This window comes from Anomaloglossus baeobatrachus, chromosome 1, assembly GCF_048569485.1.
Source record: "Anomaloglossus baeobatrachus isolate aAnoBae1 chromosome 1, aAnoBae1.hap1, whole genome shotgun sequence".
Taxonomy (NCBI): Eukaryota; Metazoa; Chordata; class Amphibia; order Anura; family Aromobatidae; genus Anomaloglossus; species Anomaloglossus baeobatrachus.
The window spans coordinates 630,868,334-630,891,384 of NC_134353.1; the positions used below are offsets into that span (position 1 = coordinate 630,868,334).

At 49.1% G+C, this 23,051-nt stretch overlaps 1 protein-coding gene across 2 annotated transcripts in view; it reads right to left on the reverse strand.

The window, feature by feature from the left end:
* DCAF11 (DDB1 and CUL4 associated factor 11) overlaps nt 1–23,051 on the reverse strand; it is a 156,533-nt gene that overhangs the window by 43,583 nt on the left and 89,899 nt on the right. For both annotated transcript variants that reach the window (XM_075319090.1, XM_075319082.1), the window contains 2 exons: nt 18,035–18,181; nt 12,621–12,675 (listed from right to left, as the gene is read on the reverse strand). In XM_075319090.1, the coding sequence (XP_075175205.1) occupies nt 12,621–12,675; nt 18,035–18,181 (202 nt within the window). The remainder of the gene's footprint in view (nt 1–12,620; nt 12,676–18,034; nt 18,182–23,051) is intronic.

Consider the following 23,051-nt stretch of genomic DNA (forward strand, 5'->3'; position numbering starts at 1 on the left):
GAGAACTGAAAACCATGAAACAATTGAACATGAACAACATGTGTACACAAAAGAACAACTAGCCCGAAGGAAAACAGGGGCGGGTGCTGGGTCTCCCAATAGGAGCTAGAAGAAAAGGAATTTACGGTAAGTAAACAAAATTCCCTTCTTCTTTGTCGCTCCATTGGGAGACCCAGACAATTGGGACGTCCAAAAGCAGTCCCTGGGTGGGTAAAGAATACCTCGATAACAAGAGCCGACACGACTCCCTCTTACAGGTGGGCCACCGCCGCCTGAAGGACTTGCCTACCTAGACTGGCATCTGCCGAAGCATAGGCATGCACTTGATAGTGCTTTGTGAAAGTGTGCATACTAGACCACGTAGCTGCCTGACACACTTGTAGAGCCGTTGCCTGGTGCCGCAATGCCCAGGACGCCCCCACGGCTCTGGTAGAATGGGCTTTCAGCCCCGAAGGAATCGGAAGCCCCGAAGAACGGTAGGCTTCAAGAATCGGTTCCTTGATCCACCGAGCCAAGGTTGACCTGGAAGCTTGCGAACTCTTACACTGACCAGCCACAAGGACAAAAAGCGCATCTGAACGGCGCAGGGGCGCTGTGTGAGACACGTAGAAACGGAGTGCTCTCACTAGATCTAATGAGTGCAAATCCTTTTCAAAGCGGTGAATTGGATTAGGGCAAAATGAAGGTAAGGTGATATCTTGATTGAGATGAAAAGGCGATACCACCTTAGGGAGAAATTCCGGAACAGGACGGAGAACCACCTTATCCTGGTGAAAAACCAGGAAGGGGGCTTTGCATGACAGTGCTGCAAGCTCCGACACTCTACGGAGTGAAGTAACTGCTACTAGAAATGCCACTTTCTGCGAAAGACGTGATAAGGAGACATCCCACAGCGGCTCAAAAGGCGGTTTCTGAAGAGCCGTTAGCACCCTGTTAAGGTCCCAGGGTTCAAGCGGGCGCCTGTAAGGTGGGACTATGTGGCAAACTCCCTGCAGGAACGTGCGGACCTGCGGAAGCCTGGCCAGGCGCTTTTGAAAGAATATTGAGAGTGCCGAAACTTGCCCCTTGAGAGAACTAAGTGACAACCCCTTATCCATTCCGGATTGAAGGAAGGAAAGAAAAGTGGGTAAGGCAAAAGGCCAGGGAGTAAAACCCTTATCAGAACACCAGGACAAGAAAATCCGCCAAGTCCTGTGATAGATCTTGGCGGACGTCGGTTTCCTGGCCTGTCTCACAGTGGCAATGACATCCTGAGACAACCCTGAAGACGCTAGGAGCCAGGACTCAATGGCCACACAGTCAGGTTGAGGGCCGCAGAATTCAGATGAAAAAACGGCCCTTGCGACAGCAAGTCTAGGCGGTCTGGCAGCGCCCACGGCTGACCCACCGTGAGATGCCACAGATCCGGGTACCATGACCGCCTCGGCCAGTCTGGGGCGACGAGAATGGCGCGACGGCAGTCGGACCTGATCTTGCGTAGTACTCTGGGCAGCATTGCCAGAGGAGGAAATACATAAGGCAGTTGAAACTGCGACCAATCCTGGACTAATGCGTCCGCCGCCAGAGCTCTGTGATCTTGAGATCGTGCCATGAAGGCCGGGACCTTGTTGTTGTGCCGTGACGCCATGAGATCGACGTCCGGCGTTCCCCAGCGGCGACAGATCTCTCTAAACACTTCTGGGTGCAGGGACCATTCCCCCGCATCCATGCCCTGACGACTGAGAAAATCTGCTTCCCAGTTTTCTACGCCCGATATGTGAACTGCGGAGATGGTGGATGCTGTGGCTTCCACCCACTGCAGAATTCGCTGGACTTCTTGGAAGGCTTGACGACTCCGCGTGCCGCCTTGGTGGTTGATGTATGCGACGGCAGTGGCGTTGTCCGACTGGATACGGATCCGCCTGCCCTCCAGCAACTGCTGGAAAGCCAATAGTGCCAGATACACTGCCCTTATCTCCAGGACATTGATCTGAAGGGAAGACTCTATCGGAGTCCAGGTTCCCTGAGCTCTGTGATGGAGGAATACCGCTCCCCACCCTGACAGGCTCGCGTCCGTGGTGACCACAGCCCAGGCTGGGGGCAGGAAGGATTTTCCCTGTGATAGAGAAGTGGGAAGAAGCCACCACTGAAGAGACGTCTTCGTTGCAGGGGAAAGAGAGACGTTCCTGTCGAGAGAGTTCGACCTCCTGTCCCATTTGTGGAGAATGTCCCACTGGAGCGGACGCAGATGGAATTGCGCGAAGGGCACTGCTTCCATCGCTGCCACCATCTTCCCCAGGAAGTGCATGAGGCGTCTCAAGGGGTGTGACTGAGTCTGAATCAGAGATTGCACCCCTGCCTGCAGTGACAGCTGTTTGTCTAGTGGTAGCTTGACTACCGCTGACTGTGTATGAAACTCCATCCCTAGATAGGTCAGAGATTGGGTCGGTGTCAACTTGGATTTTGGGAAGTTGATGAGCCACCCGAACTGCTGGAGGGTCTCCAGAGCGACGGTAAGGCTGTGTTGACACGCCGCCCGAGACGGTGCCCTGACTAGGAGATCGTCTAAGTAGGGAATCACCGAGTGTCCCTGAGAATGCAGGACCGCCACAACGGATGCCATGACTTTGGTGAAAACCCGTGGGGCTGTCGCCAGGCCGAAGGGCAATGCCACGAACTGAAGGTGTTCGTCCCCGATGGCGAAACGCAAAAAGCGTTGATGTTCTGGTGCGATCGGCACATGGAGATAAGCATCCTTGATGTCGATCGATGCAAGGAAGTCTCCCTGTGACATCGAGGCGATGACCGAGCGGAGAGATTCCATCCGGAATCGTCTGGTGCTCATGTGTTTGTTGAGCAATTTGAGGTCCAGAACGGGACGGAATGATCCGTCTTTCTTTGGCACCACGAATAAGTTGGAGTAAAAACCGCGACCCTGTTCCTGAGTGGGAACGGGGGCACGACTCCTTCTTTTTTCAGAGCGTCCACTGCTTGAAAAAGTGCGTCTGCTCGCGCGGGGGCGGGGATGTTCTGAAAAAACGAGTCGGAGGACGAGAGCTGAACTCTATCCTGTAACCGTGAGACAGGATGTCTCTCACCCATCGGTCTTGAACATGTGACCACCAGGCGTCGCGAAAGCGGGAGAGCCTGCCACCGACCGAGGATGCGGTTCGGGGATGCCGTGAGTCATGAGGAGGCCGCCTTGGAGACAGTGCCTCCGGCGGCTTTTTGGGGGCGTGACTTAGACCGCCACGCATAGGAGTTCCTCTGGCCTTTGTCCTGTCTATTGGACGAAGAGGACTGTGGCTTGGCGGAGGGACGAAAGGACCGAAACCTCGATTGTATTTTTCGTTGCTGAGATCTCTTAGGTTTGGACTGGGGTAAGGAGGAGTCCTTTCCCTTGGATTCCTTAATAATCTCATCCAATCGTTCGCCAAACAATCTCTCGCCAGAAAACGGCAAACCGGTTAAGAACCTCTTGGAAGCCGAGTCTGCCTTCCATTCGCGCAGCCACATGGCCCTGCGGACTGCAACAGAATTAGCGGATGCCACCGCTGTACGGCTAGCAGAGTCTAGGACTGCGTTCATGGCGTAGGAAGAAAACGCCGACGCCTGAGAGGTTAAAGATGAAACCTGCGGGGCAGACGTACGTGTGACCGCATTAATCTCAGCCAGACAAGCTGAGATAGCTTGGAGTGCCCACACGGCTGCAAAAGCCGGGGCAAAAGACGCGCCCGTGGCCTCATAGATGGATTTCAGTTCTATCTGCCTCCGCCTCGTCCTTCAGAGAGTCCTCAAGCTGGGAACCCGAGCAGCGTGAAGAAGTCGGGGAAGATTCCAAGCGAGCCCGCTTAGCTGGTCTGGGACTGTGGTCCGTGGAGGAGTCCTCCACGTGAGACCTAGGGTCCACCCCGGCCGGGGTGTACCGAGAGGGACCTGGAGGCGCCGATCTAACAGGGTCTTGGGCCTGTGTAAGGACCGGTCTGGACTGCAGGGCTTCCAGCAACTTGGCAGACCATTTGTCCATAGACTGAGCCATGGATTGTGAGAGTGACTCTGAGAGCTTTTCAGCAAAAACTGCAAACTCTGTCGCTGCCACCTGGACAGTGGAAGCAGGGGGGTCTGCCTGAGCCGAGGGGCCCACTAGTGACCGAGGCTCCGGCTGAGCAAGCGTAACAGGGGCCGAGCATTGCTCACAGTGAGGGTAGGTGGAACCCGCAGGTAACATGGCCCTACAAGAGGTACATGTCGCAAAAAACCCCTGTGCTTTAGTGCCCTTGCTCCTTGTGGTCGACATGCTGTTGTGTCCCAGGAGCGTGATCACTGAGGGTATATAGAAAAAAGGGTATACCCCGGCCGAACAGAAATAAGTATAAATATACGTATCTATACCGGCACCCAAGGGGACCAACACCGAGTGACCGGTGCGGCTTACCGACCGCTAAAGAGCGGGGTGTGTGTGCTCCAGATTCCCTGCCTTGGTCTCCCAGAGCTGCAGAGCTGTTCTCTGTGATTATCCACCGGCAGAATGTCCTAAAGATGGCTGCCGGAGCTCTCAGGGGAGGGGTGAAGCCATGGGCGGCGTTATGAAAAGTGCGGGAATCTGGGGTCCCCACAGTGATCAGTGAGGGGGGAGGGAGCATACAGGATGCCCCGGCCCTCACATCCGACGTCAGGTCCGCTATCCCGCCCCTATCTCTGATAGACAGGCCTGGGGGCGTGAGTTTTTCCACTAGGCCGCGATGAAGCCGGGGACTAAATTTAATACCCGGGCCGACAAGCAGGCGCAGTCGGCGCGGTAGTCCCCGGTCTTCACTATTCAGCAGTCAGATGCGGCGTCTGGAAACCAGGCGCTCCATACACCGTCCCCATAGGGACACAGAGTATCTCGTGGATGCAGGGCCCTGTCCCTGAAGATAGATAAGCTCCTGTCCAGCAGATTCCCTCAGGGGCTGCGGAGGGAGCACGGTCCCAGAACCTGGATGACCGCTTCGGATCCCACTTCTACCAGAGCCCTCAGGGATGGAGAAGGAAACACGGCATGAGGCTCCGGCCGTCGTACCCGCAATGGGTACCTCAACCTTAACAGCACCGCCGACTTAGTGGCGTGAGAAGGGAGCATGCCGGGGGCCCCGTGGGAGCCCTCTTTTCTTCCAACCGATACAATCAGCAGCTGCTGCTGACTAAAATGGAGATGTGTGAGTGGATGTGTGCCTCCTTCCACACAAAGCATAAAACTGAGGAGCCCGTGATGCACGGGGGGGTGTATAGGCAGAGGGGAGGGGTTACACTTTTGAGTGTAATACTTTGTGTGGCCTCCGGAGGCAGAAGCTATACACCCAATTGTCTGGGTCTCCCAATGGAGCGACAAAGAAATATATAATAAAGTGGGAACAACGGTTCAATGCAGTATGTGATGAATATTTTTTCATAAGAATTTGGGAAAATTATGAAAATGTCCTATAAATATCTGTTTATTCCAGATCAAATAATCTAGGCTTTTACTTGAGATTGATCTGTGCTGCATTTCAGCTACATGATATGAGTAATGATGTTACCACTTTACTACAGTAAATTTAACACAAACATGAGTCATAACAGGGGAGAGAGGGGGACAGGCAGAAGGAGAGAGCGCGGGGGACAGACAGAAGGAGAGAGCGCGGGGGACAGACAGAAGGAGAGAGCGCGGCGGACAGACAGAAGGAGAGAGCGCGGGGGACAGACAGAAGGAGAGAGCGCGGGGGACAGACAGAAGGAGAGAGCGCGGGGGACAGACAGAAGGAGAGAGCGCGGGGGACAGACAGAAGGAGAGAGCGCGGGGGACAGACAGAAGGAGAGAGCGCGGGGGACAGACAGAAGGAGAGAGCGCGGGGGACAGACAGAAGGAGAGAGCGCGGGGGACAGACAGAAGGAGAGAGCGGGGGGACAGACAGAAGGAGAGGAGGGGGGGACAGACAGAAGGAGAGGAGGGGGGGACAGACAGAAGGAAAAGGGGGGACAGACAGAGAGGGGGGGGGGCAGAGAGAGGGGGGGACAGACAGAGAGAGGGGGAAGACAGACAGAGAGAGGGGGAAGACAGACAGAGAGAGGGGGAAGACAGACAGAGAGAGGGGGAAGACAGACAGAGAGAGGGGGAAGACAGACAGAGAGAGGGGGAAGACAGACAGAGAGAGGGGGAAGACAGACAGAGAGAGGGGGAAGACAGACAGAGAGAGGGGGAAGACAGACAGAGAGAGGGGGAAGACAGACAGAGAGAGGGGGAAGACAGACAGAGAGAGGGGGAAGACAGACAGAGAGGGGGGGGAAGAAAAACAGAGAGAGGGGGAAGACAGACAGAGAGAGAGAGAGAGGGGGAGGACAGACAGAGAGAGGGGGAAGACAGACAGAGAGGGGGGGAAGAAAGACAGAGAGAGGGGGAAGACAGACAGAGAGAGAGAGAGAGAGGGGGAGGACAGACAGAGAGAGGGGGAAGACAGACAGAGAGAGGGGGAAGACAGACAGAGAGAGGGGGAAGACAGACAGAGAGAGGGGGAAGACAGACAGAGAGAGGGGGAAGACAGACAGAGAGAGGGGGAAGACAGACAGAGAGAGGGGGGGAGACAGACAGAGAGAGGGGGAAGACAGACAGAGAGAGGGGGAAGACAGACAGAGAGAGGGGGAAGACAGACAGAGAGAGGGGGAAGACAGACAGAGAGAGGGGGAAGACAGACAGAGAGAGGGGGAAGACAGACAGAGAGAGGGGGAAGACAGACAGAGAGAGGGGGAAGACAGACAGAGAGAGGGGGAAGACAGACAGAGAGAGGGGGAAGACAGACAGAGAGGGGGGGGGGAAGAAAGACAGAGAGGGGGAAGACAGACAGAGAGAGAGAGAGAGGGGAAGGACAGACAGAGAGAGGGGGAAGACAGACAGAGAGGGGGGGAAGAAAGACAGAGAGAGGGGGAAGACAGAGAGAGAGAGAGGGGGAGGACAGACAGAGAGAGGGGGGGACAGAGAGAGAGAGGGGGAAGACAGACAGAGAGAGGGGGAAGACAGACAGAGAGAGAGAGAGAGAGGGGGAGGACAGACAGAGAGAGGGGGAAGACAGACAGAGAGAGGGGGAAGACAGACAGAGAGAGGGGGAAGACAGACAGAGAGAGGGGGAAGACAGACAGAGAGAGGGGGAAGACAGACAGAGAGAGGGGGAAGACAGACAGAGAGAGGGGGAAGACAGACAGAGAGAGGGGGAAGACAGACAGAGAGAGGGGGAAGACAGACAGAGAGAGGGGGAAGAAAGACAGAGAGGGGGGGAAGACAGACAGAGAGGGGGGGAAGAAAGACAGAGAGAGGGGGAAGACAGACAGAGAGAGAGAGAGAGGGGGAGGACAGACAGAGAGAGGGGGGGACAGAGAGAGAGAGGGGGAAGACAGACAGAGAGAGGGGGAAGACAGAGAGAGAGGGGGAAGACAGACAGAGAGAGGGGGAAGACAGACAGAGAGAGGGGGAAGACAGAGAGAGAGGAGGAAGACAGACAGAGAGAGGGGGAAGACAGACAGAGAGAGGGGGAAGACAGACAGAGAGAGGGGGAAGACAGACAGAGAGAGGGGGAAGACAGACAGAGAGAGGGGGAAGACAGACAGAGAGAGGGGGAAGACAGACAGAGAGAGGGGGAAGACAGACAGAGAGAGGGGGAAGACAGACAGAGAGAGGGGGAAGACAGACAGAGAGAGGGGGAAGACAGACAGAGAGAGGGGGAAGACAGACAGAGAGAGGGGGAAGACAGACAGAGAGAGGGGGAAGACAGACAGAGAGAGGGGGAAGAAAGACAGAGAGGGGGGGAAGACAGACAGAGAGGGGGGGAAGAAAGACAGAGAGAGGGGGAAGACAGACAGAGAGAGAGAGAGAGGGGGAGGACAGACAGAGAGAGGGGGGGACAGAGAGAGAGAGGGGGAAGACAGACAGAGAGAGGGGGAAGACAGAGAGAGAGGGGGAAGACAGAAAGAGAGAGGGGGAAGACAGACAGAGAGAGGGGGAAGACAGAGAGAGAGGAGGAAGACAGACAGAGAGAGGGGGAAGACAGACAGAGAGAGGGGGAAGACAGACAGAGAGAGGGGGAAGACAGACAGAGAGAGGGGGAAGACAGACAGAGAGAGGGGGAAGACAGACAGAGAGAGGGGGAAGACAGACAGAGAGAGGGGGAAGACAGACAGAGAGAGGGGGAAGACAGACAGAGAGAGGGGGAAGACAGACAGAGAGAGGGGGAAGACAGACAGAGAGAGGGGGAAGACAGACAGAGAGAGGGGGAAGACAGACAGAGAGAGGGGGAAGACAGACAGAGAGAGGGGGAAGACAGACAGAGAGAGGGGGAAGACAGACAGAGAGAGGGGGAAGACAGACAGAGAGAGGGGGAAGACAGACAGAGAGAGGGGGAAGACAGACAGAGAGAGGGGGAAGACAGACAGAGAGGGGGGGAAGACAGACAGAGAGGGGGGGAAGAAAGACAGAGAGAGGGGGAAGACAGACAGAGAGAGAGAGGGGGAGGACAGACAGAGAGAGGGGGGGACAGAGAGAGAGAGGGGGGAAGACAGACAGAGAGAGGGGGAAGACAGAGAGAGAGGGGGAAGACAGACAGAGAGGGGGAAGACAGACAGAGAGAACGGGGGAAGACAGACAGAGAGAGGGGGAAGACAGACAGAGAGAGGGGGAAGACAGACAGAGAGAGGAGGGGACAGACAGAGAGAGGGGGGACAGACAGAGAGGGGGGGACAGACAGAGAGGGGGGGGACAGACAGAGAGGGGGGGGACAGACAGAGAGAGAGAGGGGGGGACAGACAGAGAGAGAGAGGGGGGGACAGACAGAGAGAGGGGGGGACAGACAGAGAGAGGGGGGGACAGACAGAGAGAGGGGGGACAGACAGAGAGAGGGGGGACAGACAGAGAGAGGGGGGACAGACAGAGAGAGGGGGGACAGACAGAGGGGGGGACAGACAGAGAGATGGGGGGGACAGACAGAGAGAGAGAGAGGGGGGGAAAGAGAGAGAGAGAGAGGGGGGGACAGACAGAGAGAGGGGGGACAGACAGAGAGAGGGGGGACAGAGAGAGAGGGGGGGACAGAGAGAGAGGGGGGGACAGAGAGAGAGGGGGGACAGAGAGAGGGGGACAGAGAGAGAGAGGGGGACAGAGAGAGAGAGGGGGGACAGAGAGAGAGAGGGGGGACAGAGAGAGGGGGGGTGACAGAGAGAGGGGGGGACAGACAGAGAGAGGGGGGACAGACAGAGAGAGGGGGGGACAGACAGAGAGAGGGGGGGACAGACAGAGAGAGGGGGGGACAGACAGAGAGAGGGGGGGACAGACAGAGAGAGGGGGGACAGACAGAGAGAGGGGGGGGAAGACAGAGAGAGAGAGGGGAAAGAGACAGAGAGAGGGGAAAGACAGACAGAGAGAGGGGGAAGACAGAGAGAGGGGGAAGACAGAGAGAGGGGGAAGACAGACAGAGAGAGGGGGGGACAGACAGAGAGAGGGGGGGACAGACAGAGAGAGGGGGGGACAGAGAGCGAGGGGGACAGACAGAGAGCGGGGGGACAGACAGAGAGAGGGGGGACAGACAGAGAGAGGGGGGACAGACAGAGAGAGGGGGGACAGACAGAGAGAGGGGGGACAGACAGAGAGAGGGGGGACAGACAGAGAGAGAGGGGGGACAGACAGAGAGAGAGGGGGGACAGACAGAGAGAGAGGGGGGACAGACAGAGAGAAAGGGGGGACAGACAGAGAGAAAGGGGGAACAGACAGAGAGAGAGAGAGGGGACAGACAGACAGAGAGAGAGGGGACAGACAGACAGAGAGAGAGGGGAAAGACAGACAGAGAGAGAGGGGGGACAGACAGAGAGAGAGGGGGGACAGACAGAGAGAGAGGGGGGACAGACAGAGAGAGAGGGGGGACAGACAGAGAGAGAGGGGGACAGACAGAGAGAGAGGGGGACAGACAGAGAGAGTGGGGGGACAGACAGAGAGAGAGGGGGGACAGACAGAGAGAGAGGGGGGACAGACAGAGAGAGAGGGGGGACAGACAGAGAGAGGGGGGACAGACAGAGAGAGGGGGGACAGACAGAGAGAGGGGGGACAGAGAGAGGGGGGACAGACAGAGAGAGGGGGGGACAGACAGAGAGAGGGGGGGGACAGACAGAGAGAGGGGGGACAGACAGAGAGAGGGGGGACAGACAGAGAGAGGGGGGGGACAGACAGAGAGAGGGGGGACAGACAGAGAGAGGGGGGACAGACAGAGAGAGGGGGGACAGACAGAGAGAGGGGGGACAGACAGAGAGAGGGGGGACAGACAGAGAGAGGGGGGACAGAGAGAGGGGGGGCAGAGAGAGGGGGAGACAGAGAGAGGGGGGGACAGAGAGAGGGGGTGACAGACAGAGAGAGAGGGGGACAGACAGAGAGAGAGGGGGGACAGACAGAGAGAGAGGGGGACAGACAGAGAGAGGGGGACAGACAGAGAGAGAGGGGGACAGACAGAGAGAGAGGGGGACAGACAGAGAGAGAGGGGGACAGACAGAGAGAGAGGGGGACAGACAGAGAGAGAGGGGGACAGACAGAGAGAGAGGGGGACAGACAGAGAGAGAGGGGGACAGACAGAGAGAGAGAGGGGGACAGACAGAGAGAGAGAGGGGGACAGACAGAGAGAGAGGGGGACAGACAGAGAGAGAGGGGGACAGACAGAGAGAGAGGGGGACAGACAGAGAGGGGGACAGACAGAGAGAGAGGGGGACAGACAGAGAGGGGGACAGACAGAGAGAGAGGGGGACAGACAGAGAGAGGGGGGGACAGAGAGAGAGGGGGGGACAGACAGAGAGAGGGGGGGACAGAGGGAGGTTTATTGGCAACATCTGAGTGGATGTATTTTAATGCACACCTGAAACACACTGCTTCTTTGTGTAGTATCATGGGAAAGTCAAAAGAAATCAGCCAAGATGTCAGGAAGAGAATTGTGAACTTGGACCAGTCTGGTTCATCCTTGGGTGCAATTTTTAAATACCCAAAGATGCGTCGTTCATCTGTGCAAACAATTATACGCAAGTACAGACAAGATTGGAATAACCAGCCATCACACCGCTCAGGAAGGAGACTGGTTCTGTGTACCAGAGATGAACATGCTTTGGTCAGACATGTGCAAATCAACCGAAAAACAAAAGTGAAAGACCTTGTGAAGATGCTGGTGGAAGCTGGTAAGACGGTCATTATCCACAGTGAAATAAGTATTGTATCAACATGGGCTGAAAGGCTACTCTGCCAGGAAGAAGCCATTACTCCAAAAGAAACCTAAAAAACCCAGAGTAAGGTTTGCAAATGCACACAGGAAATTAGACCTTAATTTTTGGAGACGTGTCCTGTGGACACTAACGAAACTAAAATTGAACTGTTTCGCCATAATGACCATCGTTAGAGCTGGAGGAAAAGGGAGCTTTGAAGCCTAAGAACACGAACTGTGAAACATGAGGGAGCAGCATCATGCTGTGGGGTTGTTTTGCTGCAGGAGGGACTGGGGCACTTCACAAAATAGATGGCATGAGGAAAGAAGATTATGTGGCAATACTAAAGTAACATCTCAAGACATCAGCCAGGAACTTAAAGCTTGGGTGGAAATGGGTCTTCCAAATGGACAATGACCTGAAGAATACTGCCGATCTGGTTACAAAGTCAATGTTTTGGAGTGGCCATCACAAAACCCTGATCTCATTTCTATTGAAAATGTATGGGCAAAGCTGAAAAGGCAGGAGCGAGCAAGGCGACCTATAAACATGGTTCTGTCAGGAGGAATGGGCCCAAATTCCCACCAACTATTGTGAGAAGCTTGTAGAAGGATATCCAAAACGTCTGACCCAAGTCATACAGTTGAAGGACAATAGTACCAAATACTAATGAAATGTATGTAAACTTGACTTTGCAGAAGTTAATAAAAATGCCTTAAAACATTCTCTTTCTCTCATTATTCTGGCATTTGGCAAATATAAATAATTTTGGTTCCTAATTGACCTAAAACGGGAAAGGTTTATTCTGATTTCATGTCAGATAGTGAGAAAAGCATGCAGATGTGTCTTTGTAGAGAGCAGAGAGAAACTTCTGGTTTTAACTGTATGAGGGAGTTGTGGAGTCGGAATCAGAGAAATTGAGGAGTCAGAGTCGGAGGTTTGTCTTACCAACTCCAGAGTCTGTGTCTTTTTGTGGTAGACTGCGCCTTTGTGCCTGCCTAAAATAGACAAAGACAATTGGAACAGGCTAGATGGAGCACAAAGTGACTCCTTCTGCCTCATTATAATGGAAGGCTCAATTGGGGGTTCTGCATGAATCCCATTTTTTTCAGTGCTTGACGTGTGGCCCCCCCAAAAAATGTGAATATAGCCTTAGTTTCCACAGCCAGTGTTTGGAATGACATCTAAAAGGTTACTATTTCTAGGATAAAAATTTTCCACCACGATGGAGCTGTAATAGGTACTACAGGCTGTCTAATCACAGGACAATGTGCTGTACATATTAATGAACCCCCACCAGGGGGACGGGATTAAAGTTACTTTCCTAAATAGAAGCAACATGCACACTATAAAAAAATACGATACAAACAAAATATGTACGATATCCAGCATAGAGTTAATGCAAAGAGTACCTGAGATCAAGTGCAGTGTGAGATTCTGTGTCCCCATATATGTTGCAGATGTGAACTGTAATCAAATGAAAAACTCATTATTGCATATAAACATATTTATTGTAATAGATCTCCTACCGATCTGTGTATATAATAATAATAATAATAATAATAATAATAAAGTCTGGACAAATCGAAGGCCACACTAGGAGCCAGTTTCCAGATGAATGTTCTCTATCATAGGCAGCTGATACTCACCCTCCCCTTGTTCACAGAGGCTATCCCAGCACTGATCCTTGTTTGTTTGTTTTTTTTAATCAAGTATTTCTTTAGTACAGAATTTTCACATTTTATGATACAACAAAACATTCCCTTACCCATACCGCCATCCAACCTCCTCCATAAAGTACATGTAAGATTCAGGTTGTTGAGCAGACAACAAGCAAAATCAGAGTTCTCAAACTAATATGTGCATGGAATAGGTAAATCATATATGCATGATCTATTTTCAGTGCCTCATAATACTATTATACAAGGGTCTAAAGCATATTAACCCCTTCACGACCGGCCGATTTTTCGCTTTTCGTTTTTTTTTTCGCCATTCTTTTTCTAAGAGACGTAACTTTTATATTTTTCAGCCAATATGGTCATGTGAGGGCTCATTTTTTGCGGAACGAGCTGTACTTTTCAATGAAACCATAGGTTTTACCATATAGTGTACTGGAAAATGGCAAAAAAATTCCAAATGCAGAAAAATTGCAAAAAAAGTGCGATAGCACTATTGTTTTTGAGATATTTTATTCACTGTGTTCACTGTATGGTAAACCTGATGTGTGGGTGTGATGCCTCAGGTCAGTGCGAGTTCATAGACACCAAACATGTATAGGTTTACCTTTATATAAAGGGTTAAAAAAAATTCGGAAGTTTGTCTGAAAAAAGTGGCGCACGTTTTACGCCATATTCTGTGACCCGTAGCGTTCTCATTTTTCGGGATCTATGGCTCAGTGACGGCTTATTCTTTGCGACTCGAGCTGACGTTTTTAACGGTACCATTTTTGCGCAGATGCTACGTTTTGATCGCCTGTTATTGCATTTTGCGCAAAAGTTGTGGCGACAAAAAAACGTCATTTTGGCGTTTGGAATTTTTTTGCCGCTACGCCGTTTACTGATCAGATTAATTGATTTTATATTTTGATAGATCAGGCGTTTCTGAACGCGGCGATACCAAATGTGTATATTATTTTATTTTTTTAACCCTTTAATTTTCAATGGGGCGAAAGGGGGGTGATTTGAACTTTTATGGTTTTTTTTTTTTTTTAGAAGGACAATACTTTTTATTTCTGTACATTTTATTTTCACTCCCAAGCCATGAGCTTCTGCTTTTTCAGCTTCTTCTGAGAGATCTTTTTCTTTTGAGCGACCTCTTTGTTTTTTTTGAAATTTTTTAAAACTTTTTTTTTACTTTTTTTTTTATTTTACTAGGTACCCTAGGGGGCTATTGCGTTCAGCACTCCGATCGCTCTGCACTATCTGCTGATCACAGCTACACAGCTGTAAACAGCAGATACGTGCACTTTCTGCTTTCCTGGCCTCCGTGGAAAGCGAAAGTGAAAGTAGTTCATGTCTAGCACAGGAGTCATCACATGACCCTGTGCTACCATGACAACCATCGGAAGTCACGTGATCATGTCACGTGACTTCCGGTATCGGGCAGTAAGTAAAACTTTACCGCAATCGCGTTTATAATGGCGCTGTCACATATTGACAGCGCCATTACAGGGGTTAAACGGCACGAGCAGATAACGTTTCTGCTCGTAATCACCAAAGTCCACTTACTTATATACACTTCAATAGAATCTGACTAAACACAAACTTGACGCCGGATTACCGGCCAAGAATGAAGTGAATTAATCCAATGTTATTTATGAAATATTATTTTATTGTTAATAAACTCACAAACATATACTTTCAAACAAGAGAGCCACCTGGGGGGCACATGGTTCCAGAGTATCTACATGTCAACTCCATCCTGCATATAATGTATCAGCATTAAATCCAAACACAAGATAATTGCATCCAGTATTTATATATAGAAAAATTAATCAGATCCAATTTCAATTTACATTATAACATATAGTGTGTAACCTCATAGTAGTTCCGTATCAGCATATAACCATAGGTAAATGCCCAAGAAAATAACCATTAATTAGTCATCCAGACATACAAGGTTATTCTCTATGGGCATATTACCACCGTAGCCCAATATGTCACCTCCTACTCCCTCTTCCTTGCCCTTATCAGCGCAGCATATGAAATGGACACATAGTTATAACAACGAGATGACATAATCACCTGGCTGGTTTATACTATATAAGCACGAACGTTCCCCCACCCTGACACGCCCCCTTTTGATAAAGCAGCGGCGAAACGTACGTCAGGGGTGGTGGGACGCATAGCCAGACGAGTCAGTTAACAATGTGAGTATCCATTCTAACAACTAATTCCTAATGTGTATTCCAAATACTTTATCTGTAATGCATACCCTCGTTATATTGCCCTAGCTCTATACTGTGTGTATTTAGGCAATGAGTGCCCTCTTGTTTGCATTGTCAGCGGGGACTAATCGTCAGTAGGTGGTGGCGAGGCAGTGCACGCAGTGGCTGGATTGTGTCTTATCATATATGTAAATCAGCAGGTGCTGAAAGATATACTAATAGATGGTGAACCGATTTAGCCGTGCGTCTGATCTGCCATAGCATACCAGTGACGATTAAAAGGTCATTTGACCATATATTTGTCCATTTCATATGCCGCGCTGATAAGGGCAAGGAAGAGGGAGTAGGAGGTGACATATTGGGCTACGGTGGTAATATGCCCATAGAGAATAACCTTGTATGTCTGGATGACTAATTAATGGTTATTTTCTTGGGCATTTACCTATGGTTATATGCTGATACGGAACTACTATGAGGTTACACACTATATGTTATAATGTAAATTGAAATTGGATCTGATTAATTTTTCTATATATAAATACTGGATGCAATTATCTTGTGTTTGGATTTAATGCTGATACATTATATGCAGGATGGAGTTGACATGTAGATACTCTGGAACCATGTGCCCCCCAGGTGGCTCTCTTGTTTGAAAGTATATGTTTGTGAGTTTATTAACAATAAAATAATATTTCATAAATAACATTGGATTAATTCACTTCATTCTTGGCCGGTAATCCGGCGTCAAGTTAACGATTCTGCTCGTGCCTAGCAGGCACACATCTCAGCTGTGAAAATCAGCTGAGATGTGCGCAGATCGCGGCTTGCTGCCGCCGGCAGATTGCGGGGAGTAACGTTATGACCGCTAGGACGTAATTTTACGGCCCGCGGTCGTTAAGGGGCAAAACTGACATCAAGCTAAAGTTCTCATATATCATTTGGATCTAAGGGGTAAGGTTTCTTCTTGTGCAGAGTCACATACCAGTATGAGGAGACTTAAACACCTTGCAATGCTCTTCTGGGTTATTTAATATACAAATTGCCTTGTCAGAGAGGAAGAGGACTTGAAGGCTAGAGCCACCTATTACAAGTAGCAATCGTAAAAGGCAATATTATACTTTTAAGATTTCTACGTCCGATAGGTGGCACAAGAGTTCAAATTCTCTTTGAAGAGACAATTTGCATATATCGTTATATTTTTTCATCTTTTTATGTACATAGGTTTTTCCATTGGAATTAACTTATACCAGTGCTCCATTTTTGTATACAGGATGCAGTGGTGACATCACGACTACAGCGCACATGACTGCTGAAGCCAATCACTGGGCTCAAGAGGCTCATGCTGCCTACAACAGAAACACAAAGCAGATTTCTAAGAGATGAATTGGATTTTTTTTAACTGAGATTTTTGTATTTACTAAAAAATAAACATCAGTAGAGATCTCTAATGCAATACTTCTGCAATTTCCATTTTTTGCCTTATAGTGCAGAATAGAATATAGCTTTTGTGTATACTTTGTTTAAGCTGATGTGCCATGTAAATGTTATCTTGGCTCCTTCTCCTCTGAAATGGTTCTCTACATTTTTCCAGATGCTTCTGGCTTTGAAGAATAGTCTCATTACTCTTTATGCTCTGTTCTAAGTCTAATTTAAGGATTATGTAGTGACATTAAACTGCTGTCATCTGATGTTTACTACAGAGCCTTAAGGGTGCTTTACACGCTGTGACATCGCAACCGATATATCGTCGGGGTCACTTTGTTAATGACGCACAACCGGCGCCGGTAACGACATCGCAGTGTGTGACACCAAGGAGCGACTATCAACAATCGCAAAATCGTTCAAAAACGGTGATCGTTGACACGTCGCTCCTTTCCTTAATATCGCTGCTGCCACAGGTACGATGTTGTTCGTCGTTCCTGCGGCATCACACATCGCTATGTGTGACACCGCAGGAACGACGAACATCTCCTTACCTGCGTCCACCGGCAATGCGGAAGGAAGGAGGTGGGCGGGATGTTACGTCCCGCTCATCTCCGCTTCTATTGGCCGGCCGCTTAGTGACGCTGCAGTGATATCGCTATGACACCAAACGCATCTCCCCCTTGAAGGAGGGATTGTTCGGCGGTCACAGCGACGTCGCTGACAAGGTATGTGTGTGTGACGCTGCCGTAGCGATAATGTTTGCTACGGCAGTGATCACAAAATGTCGCACGAATGACGGGGGCAGGTGCTATCGCGCTCGACATCACTAGCGATGTCGCAGTGTGTAAAGCACCCTTTAGTGTATTCCTATATGATGCAGCCATAGAATAAGGTCCATAAATGAGCTTCATTTTATGTATATAGATGGCTGGTTGACACCCGCGTGTAGAAGTCTATTATTTTATCACTCAGCTAGTCTATCTAAGAGATCTGCTATGGTGATAAATTCAGCTCAATTTAATTTAAGACTGACTTTAATGAGCCGATATCCAACTATTTTATGTCCAATCAGACCAATAATCTAAATGTGTGTGTCAATGGTCAATTGATCTGATCGAAATGTGTTGTATTTGCCAGGAAACTGATCTGACGAGTGTAATACCGTAATCTGGCTACCAATCACATTGCTTCTAAAGAAAATGATTATTTTAAGACTATTACAACAGAGAAGGAAGAAGAGAATTAGATCCATCACACCAAAATATCTGAGTCTCAACCTTCTATTAGGATCAATCTCATACTCTAAGATTATCCAGAAAAGGATACAAATACAAAGAATAGTTAAGTGTTTTAAATCTATAGAATATATATATATATATATATATATATATATATATATATATATATATATATATATATATATATAAAACTCAGATATTTTGGTATGATGGATCTAATTCTCTTCTTTCTTCTCTATTATAATAATAATACTTAGATAAAAGGGTATATACTAACTGTAGTCGGACCAGCTAGAGTACAGGAAATGTCCTCCATCTGGAGTAAATGCTACATCGAGGACACTCCAGCCCACATCCCGAGCTTTTATGGTTCGAAACTTCTTGAAAGACCCATAGCGGCAGTCATAAAGGCGAATATTCTGATCTGAGGTTGAATAAAAGATAAAAAAACAGGGTTGACAATGTACAAATGATTAACCTAATTGTCAACAAAAATGAACCATATGTGTGAACTATGAAATATAGGACAACAGAAGAGGACATTAGGGAATAACAGAAGCGGTCAACAATATCCATATTAGATATTATTTAAAAAATATTGTTAAGGATTAACATTGGAACAAATTACACATTTTGTTAAAGACCCTTGAATGTACAAGCAGGTCCCTACTTTATAATGTGGAGCCCCCACCTCAAACACTTGTAATAATATGAACAATTAGTCTAGATTTAAAGGGAACTTGTCTTTTCCCCTATGCTCCCAGAACTGCCAGCAGCTGTGTGCACCTATCCAACGTCCCTTCCTAACAGTCTTAGGCTATGTGCCCACGGTGAGAGTGTCCTGCGGTTATATCTGCAGGACATTCCGCAGGGACTCCCAGAAATCCGCAGCACAAGTTTGTCTGTTTCCATGCTGCGGATTATTTGCGGAATGTCCTCCGGATATGGTGCGGGCATTCTGCATTGAGGATACAGTACCATGGCTTCGGCACTGCATCCTCAATGCAGAACAAGTGCTGCAGTGATCGGGGGAGTTCATACTTACCTACATCGCGCAGCCCCTCGCTTTCCGGCAGCCGTGTCCCTCTGTCAGCATCTGGTGCACTGTGCTGGAGGTGGGCGGGCCTGCATTAGCTCCGGCTGTCACATGACCGGAGCTCGTGCAGGCCCCGCCCACCTCTTCCTTCCTGTACCTGGATCCACCGCGCTCCTGTACACCGGACGGAGAAAGTGACTCCGGTGAGGCAGGTAAGTATATGGGACCCTGCGGAGAAATCCACAGGAATAATTGACATGCTGCTGATTTTTCCGCAGGGAAATCCGCATTATTTCCGCTGCGGAAAAATCCGCAGCATGGGCACAGCAGTTCCCAAATGCCATAGAAATGGCTTGGGAGTAGCTGTGCTGCAGATTTTTGAAAAATCCGCGGAATTTCCACGAAAAATCTGCGGCAAATTCCGCGCATTTTCCGCAGCGTGGGCACATAGCCTTACATTGCACACTTTAGAAAAAGTATTTCAAAACTCTGATTATGATATGGAAATTACCCCCTTTACTAGTCGATGGAGGAGTAGGTTTCCCCCAGACTAGTCAGCCCATCTAACATGTTATCACGCCCTTGTCGGTATGACAACATGACTTACAAGAGCCGGCATCATCGCAAGGACTAAGTAGCTAATATATGTGAAGTGGAAAGGACAAGACAGATGGTTTTCTAAACATTTTAAAAATACGTATCTGAAAATGTGATGTGCATTTATTATTTATTCATCCCCCTGAGTTAATACTTTGTAGAACAACCCTTCACTGCAATCATTGCTTCAAGTCTTTTGGGGTATATAGCTACCAGCTTTGCACATCTAGGAGGCTGAAAATTTTGCCTGTTCTTTGTAAAATAGCGCTACCTCAGTGAGATTGGATGTAGATCGTCTGTGAAAAGCAATTTTCAAGTCTGGATTGTGACTGGGTCATTCAAACACATGAATATGCATTGATCTAAACCATTCCATTGTAGCTCAAGTGGTATGTTTAGCGTCATTGTCCTTCTGTAGGGTGAACATGCGCCCCAGTCTCAAGTCTTTTGATGCCTCTAAAAGGTTATCTTCCAGGATTACCTTGTTGTTAAGCTCCATCCATCTTGCCACAACTTCTCTGTCTATATTGAATAGTATCCCTACAACAAAATGCTGCCACCACCATGTTTGACAGTGTGGATGGTGTTTTCAGGGTGATATGCCACACACGGCATTTTGCATTTAGTGCAAAAAAGTTCTACTTTGGTGTCATCTGACCAGACCACATACTTGGTGGGTCCCCTACATGGCTTTTTAAAAAGTTCAAACAGGACTTCATATGGCTTGCTTACAAAAATGCCTCTTCTTCCACAAAGGCCAGATTTGTGGAGTATACAACTAATAGTTGTTCTTTGGATCTTTGGACAGATTCAACCACCAAAGCTGTGGATCACTGCAGCTCCTCCAGAATGCTCATGGGCCTCTTGGTGGTTTCTGTAATTAGTGCTCTACTTGCATGGGATGTCAGTTGAGGTGGATGTCCATGTCTTGGTAGGTTTAAGTTGTGCCATATTCCTTCCATATTTGGATGAACGATTGAACAGTGCTCCATGAGGTGTTCAGAGCTTGGGCTATTGTTTTTATAACCTACCCCTGCTTTACCCTTCTCTACAACTTTATCCCTGACCTGTATGGTGTGGTGTGGTCCTTGGTTTTGATTATGCTATTTGAGCCCTAATATTCTCATACCAATCTCTTAAGCCTTTACAGAACAGTGGTAGTTATACTGAACATAAATTACACAAAGTTGGACTCATTTATGTGACTTCGGTAGGTCACTCAGAAGATTAGTTAGGTGTATCAGACTATAGGTTGCTGAATATGAAAGTGCAAGTCACATTTTTAAGATTTGTATTTTTAAAAAAGAGAATTTTGTTACTTACCGTAAATTCTTTTTCTTATAGTTCCGTATTGGGAGTAGAGATGAGCGAACCGGTCCCGGTTCGGCTCGAGGTCGGCTCGCCGAACGGAGGTCCCGTTCGAGTTCGGCTCGTCGAACGTTCGACGAACCGAACTCGAACTGCATAGGAAACAATGGCAGGCAATCACAAACACATAAAAACACCTAGAAAACACCCTCAAAGGTGTCCAAAAGGTGACAAACAACTCACAACACAACACAAACACATGGGAAAGTGACAAGGACATATACTCATGCGAAAACAAAAGAGCAGGACAAGGAAAAAGAGGAGACACAGATATAGATATGGCACGCCCTTCTAAAATCATGTAAAACACCGCAAGGTGACTCCAAGCGTAGTCTCCCTTTTTTTCCAAAAATTGGGCCCCACACACACCCACCCATTCAGTGGCAGCACTTGTGCCCTAGTTGTGCACTTCACAGCTAGATTTGCATCAAGCACATTCAAAAATACGGCCTAATTAACCGTCCCCAGGATGACACCAGGGTAGGTAGCAAAGTCTTTCCTGATCCCAGCTCTGTTCATCTTGGCTTCTTTTAAAAACACAGCAAGCAAGGGTTACTCCAAGCGGAGTCTCCCTTTTTTTCCAAAAATTGTGCCCCACACACACCCACCCATTCAGTGGCAGCACTTGTGCCCTAGTTGTGCACTTCACAGCTAGATTTGCATCAAGCACATTCAAAAATACGGCCTAATTAACCGTCCCCAGGATGACACCAGGGTAGGTAGCAAAGTCTTTCCTGATGCCAGCTCTGTTCATCTTGGCTTCTTTTAAAAACACAGCAAGCAAGGGTTACTCCAAGCGGAGTCTCCCTTTTTTTCCAAAAATTTTGCCCCACACACACCCACCCATTCAGTGGCAGCACTTGTGCCCTAGTTGTGCACTTCACAGCTAGATTTGCATCAAGCACATTCAAAAATACGGCCTAATTAACCGTCCCCAGGATAACACCAGGGTAGGTAGCAAAGTCTTTCCTGATCCCAGCTCTGTTCATCTTGGCTTCTTTTAAAAACACAGCAAGCAAGGGTTACTCCAAGCAGAGTCTCCCTTTTTTTCCAAAAATTGTGCCCCACACACACCCACCCATTCAGTGGCAGCACTTGTGCCCTAGTTGTGCACTTCACAGCTAGATTTGCATCAAGCACATTCCAAATCCACAAGCATTTACTCTCCCCAGGATGACACAGGGGTAGTAAATTCCTTCTGGATCCATGACTTGTTCATTTTGATGAACGTCAGTCTGTCCACATTGTCACTGGACAGACGCGTGCGCTTATCTGTCAGCACACACCCAGCAGCACTGAAGACACGTTCAGAGACAACGCTGGCAGCTGGACACGACAAAATCTCCAAGGCGTAACTGGAGAGCTCTGGCCATTTTTCTAGATTTGAAGCCCAAAAGGAGCAAGGCTCCATTTGCAAAGTCATGGCATCGATGTTCATTTGGAGATACTCCTGTATCATCCTCTCCAGCCGTTGACTATGTGTCAGACTTGTTGTCTCTGGTGGCCTTGCAAAAGAGGGTCTAAAAAAATTATGAAAAGATTCCATAAAATTGCTGTTACCAGCACCAGATACGGTCCTACTGGTACGGGTAGACTGTTGAAGATGACAAGACCGTCCCATGTTTGTCAAGTTACAACTGGGAGATTCACTCCCTGCACCTGCACGGTTGTTTGGTGGAAAAGCCGAGCTAAGATCGAGTAGCAGCTTCTGCTGATACTCCTGCATACGTGCGTCCCTTTCTATGGCTGGAATTATGTCACAAAATTTGGACTTGTACCGGGGATCTAATAGTGTGGCAAGCCAGTAGTCATCATCACTTCTAATTTTGACAATACGAGGGTCATGTTGGAGGTAGTGCAACAAGAAGGCACTCATGTGTCTTGCGCAGCCATGCGGACCAAGTCCACGCTGTGTTTGTGGCATAGAGGTGCTAACCGTTCTTTCTTCCTCTGACATCTCCCCCCAACCTCTTTCAACTGAAATTTGACCAAGGTCTCCCTCATCCGCTGAGTCTTCCATGTCCATGGACAGTTCGTCCTCCATTTCTTCATGTTCTCCTGCACCTTCCTCAACATTTCGCCTGCTACTATGCGCCCTTGTTGATCCCTGTCCCCCATGGTCCCATGCCTGCTGCGTTGGTGATGATGAACGTCTGGACCTTGGTGATGTTGTTGTCCCTTGCGCATATGAATCCTCCTGTAGTTCCTCCCCTTCCTGTTGTCCCACCCCCTGACTCCGAATAGTGTTTAGTGTGTGCTCCAGCATGTAAATGACTGGAATCGTCATGCTGAT